Source organism: Alligator sinensis, unplaced genomic scaffold, assembly GCF_000455745.1.
Source record: "Alligator sinensis unplaced genomic scaffold, ASM45574v1 scaffold783_1, whole genome shotgun sequence".
Taxonomy (NCBI): domain Eukaryota; kingdom Metazoa; phylum Chordata; order Crocodylia; family Alligatoridae; genus Alligator; species Alligator sinensis.
The window spans coordinates 951,693-955,271 of NW_005842197.1; the positions used below are offsets into that span (position 1 = coordinate 951,693).

General features: G+C 66.9%; 1 protein-coding gene across 1 annotated transcript in view; it reads right to left on the reverse strand.

Moving 5' to 3' along the window:
* Positions 1 to 3,520, reverse strand: part of IL11RA (interleukin 11 receptor subunit alpha) — a gene marked incomplete at its 5' end in the record, with an annotated part of 3,888 nt that extends 368 nt beyond the window's left edge. Inside the window, 8 exons of the mRNA XM_025207476.1 lie at positions 266 to 348; positions 795 to 894; positions 1,107 to 1,211; positions 1,384 to 1,525; positions 1,624 to 1,787; positions 2,114 to 2,277; positions 2,782 to 2,814; positions 3,369 to 3,520. Coding sequence (XP_025063261.1) covers positions 266 to 348; positions 795 to 894; positions 1,107 to 1,211; positions 1,384 to 1,525; positions 1,624 to 1,787; positions 2,114 to 2,277; positions 2,782 to 2,814; positions 3,369 to 3,520 — 943 coding nt within the window. The remainder of the gene's footprint in view (positions 1 to 265; positions 349 to 794; positions 895 to 1,106; positions 1,212 to 1,383; positions 1,526 to 1,623; positions 1,788 to 2,113; positions 2,278 to 2,781; positions 2,815 to 3,368) is intronic.
* Positions 3,521 to 3,579: the final 59 nt, after the last annotated feature.

The window sequence follows — 3,579 nt, forward strand, 5'->3', positions numbered from 1 at the left end:
AGGATGCAGCGGGGCTGCGCTCAGGCACTGGGGCTGCCCCACAACCCCGGCCCCCTTCTCTAGCCGGGCGCCATCCTGGGAGCATCCCCAGGGACTCCATCCTGCATGCCCCCCTCCTTGCCCAACTGCTCTGTACCCCAACCCTGCAACCGCTGGCTCCAGCACCGGCTTCTCCCGCTGACTCCCGTGCCCCTGGCCCCGTCCGCCGGGGAGCGAGCCCCGTGCCCCCCATGCCTCTCTGCCACCTGGCACCCACCACACTCACTCGGCAGGGTCTTGAGGTGGACGGCAGCTGCCAGGAAGTCGTGTTTCTCGGGTGTCTCTTTGCCCTGACTCCTTGCCCGGCGCCTGCGAGCAGAGCAGAGCAGAGCAGAGCAGAGCAGAGCAGAGCCGGTCAGCTTGGCATCGTCTCCCCGCAGCAGCCGCCCCGCGAGACCCCCAAATGCATCCACCGGAGAAGGCACGGCCCAGCTCCCTGCGCCTGCCGCGGCTGGGCCCCCGCCACTGCCTGTGCTGCCTTTCCAGCTGCTGGGGCTGGGGGGGGTCCCCCCCACACCCGCCGTGCATGGCTCGGCTGGTAAACACCGCCGGCTGCCAGGGGCTGGGCCTGAGCTGCACAGGGTGTAGGGCTGCCAGCCAGGCCCCCGCTCTGGCCATGCCCTTCGAGGCACCGGGTGCCCCACGGCACCGCTGATCACCGCCTTGCTGCCGATCACTCCTGCCCGCAGGTCTGCGGGCCACGCCGAGGCCACCCGTCCCCATGCACCCTGCCCCGGGGCTGCCGTGGCACCTACCAGACCAGGAGGGCGACGAACAGGACGGCGGCCAGGACCACGAAGGCGAAGACCCCGAGTGAGACCAGGACGGCGATCCTCTCCGTGGGGTCGCTGCGGTCTGCATGCATGCACAGACTGTGACTGCCGTCCCGGCCCCTGCTGCACACCCAGCTCCCCAGCCCCTGTCCCAGCCCACCTCTGCGGGTGGTGCTCAGCTCCTACGGGACCCCCGTCCCCCAAGGAGTCTCTATCCCAGTGGGGCACCCCCGGCTCTGACCGCCCCGCCGAGCCCCGTCTGGCCCCAGGGACCCCGGTGCCAACGCCACCCACCAATGGGCTCGGGGTTGGGAGCAGGTGAGGGCTCGTGGGCCGCGCGCTCCAGGCCGGTTTCGGTAGTGGTTTCTGCGCTGGCCGTGGCGGCTGGGTCCGGAGGCACTGGGGAGACAGAGGAAGGCAACTCGTGGCTGCATGGCTGCAGGGGGTCCCGGTCCTTCTCAGGCCCCGGCGGGGCAAGAGTTGCTCCATATTGCCACGGATGCACTGAAGCCACGTGGCCCAAGCCGGGCAGAGGACGTAGGGCACCTCAGCAGGGGCTGCTCTGCCGTACCAGTGACCGGTGTGGCGCGGGCTTCGGCGCTCCACTCGCTCCAGTTCCCGGCGTCCAGGAAGTCCTTGGCGCCCACCTGCACCACGTGCTCCAGCCCGGAGAAGGCGTCGGTGATCACCTCGGACAGGTTCGCCGTCTCCACCTGCACGGAGCGGGGAGCTTGCAAGGGGATCGGGGCAACGCGGCGCCTCCCAGCCCCATCTGTGCATGCATCCAACCCCCCTCCCCGCCGGGACTCACCATGGACCAGGCGCGGTGCATGACAGGCCGGTACTGGAGCCGGAACTTGAGCTGGAAGTGGGGCTCCTTGGGCCAGGAGGCGGGGTACTGCCAGTGCACACGCAGCCGCCGGGGGGCTCGTGGCACTGGCTCTACCACCAGCCCCTCCGGGGGGTCCGGCTTCACTGCGGGAGGGACAGGCAGGGGCATCAGCTCATGTGCCGGGGCAGCTGGGTGGAGTTGTCCCCACCTTGGCACCTGTGTGTGCATGTGCATATGTGTGCATGCAGGCATATGTGTGCATTCATGTGTGCACACAGTGCATATGCATGTGTACACATGTGCATGCATACATGTGCATGCACGTGTGTATATGCATGCATGCATGCACATGAGCGCATGTCGGTGCAGGCATGTGTGTGAATGCATGGTTATGCCTGTGTGCATATATACATGCATGTGTGTGTACACACATGTGCACACGTGTGGATGCCCACGCATGCGCACTCACGGATGGCCTGCATAGTGACGTCCAGGAGGCGGAAGCTGGCGCCCAGCGGGTTCACCTCGGTCACGTTGAGCCGGTATGAGCTCCAGAACTCCGACTTGGGCACTGTGCACGTGCCCGGGTGCGCGGGGTCCTGCAGGCACAGCCCCACCGGTCCGCCCTGCACCCTGCCAATGAGACGGGGCGCATGGCTCAGCAACACCCCGCCAGGCCCTTGCACCCCAGGCCTCTCCTGCTCCACACCATGGCATGGCAGCTGCTGCTTTCTGCCCCCCAGGCACCGGGCCCCCATGCCCTGCCCTGTCCCAGCCCCCTCATAGTCCTGGGGCTTGGCTGGGGGGGCGCTGGGGAGGTCTGTGGGTGGGCGCTGGCCTCGTCCCTTCCTGCAGAAGGAAGGCGCCAGGATCAGGGCAGGGCTCTCCGTGTCCTGGCACGGCAGGAAGCTGCCGGGATGTGGAACGGATGGACGGGACCTTAAGCCGGGCTAAATATAACTGTGCAGGCCGGCCCCTCTGCCAGCGGCTCAGTTGTGTCCCTCCCCTGAGCCTGCAGCCCCGGCTGGAGCAGGGGAGCTGGACACACATCCCCACACCATGCCCATGCCCCGCTTGGCCCCGTGCATGATATCACACAGCGCTGTGATGTCACAGGACAGGTGACACGGGTCTTACCTTCGCTTCTCTTCCCTGGTCAGCGACTTCTTCCTGCGCATGAAGAAAAGCAGAGAAGAAGCAGCCTCTGAATCCATGGCGGGGGCAGGGGGCATCGGGGCAGGGGCAGGAGCGGTGGAGACGGGACCAGGGCAGAAGGAGCCTCTTGCTGCTGTTCCAGCCCCCTGAGCTGTGTGTGCATATATATGCATGCTTGTGCATGGGTATGCATGAGTGTGCAAGTCCGTGTGGGCACGCATGTGCGTGCAAGTGTGCTGCTGGCCAAACCATGTCTAATGTGAAGTCCAGTGACAGTGCATATATCCGTGTGCCTGCATGCGTGCAGGCATGTGCATGTGTTTGAGCATATGTGCATGTGTCTGCATGTGTGTGCATGCACCTGTGTGCGCATGCGTGCAGGCATATCCATGTGTGCACGTATATGCAGTCGTGTGCATGCATGTGTGTGGACTGAGAACCGAGGCCCCCAGTGCTGGGAGCTGCCTGCCGGGAGCCCCGGCAGCAGGGCAGGGCATGAGGGGTGGGAGCCCGGGCACGGGGCAGCTCAGCCTGCAGCGCGGAGGGGCAGGGGCAGGAGAGGGGCTCACCGGTAGGTGGTGATGTAGCGCGTGGGCAGGAAGGTGTCGCGGGCCGCGGCCCAGGAGCAGGAGAAGTTCTCGTAGTCAGAAGCACGGCACCACACGGACGGGACCCCCGGCGGGGCTGCACCGGGGTGGAGGTCAGGGTTCAGGAGCTCCCCCTGACCCCCAGCCCTACCCCTCCAGCCTCGCCCCCCCCCCCCGCCCCGACCCCCCTTCC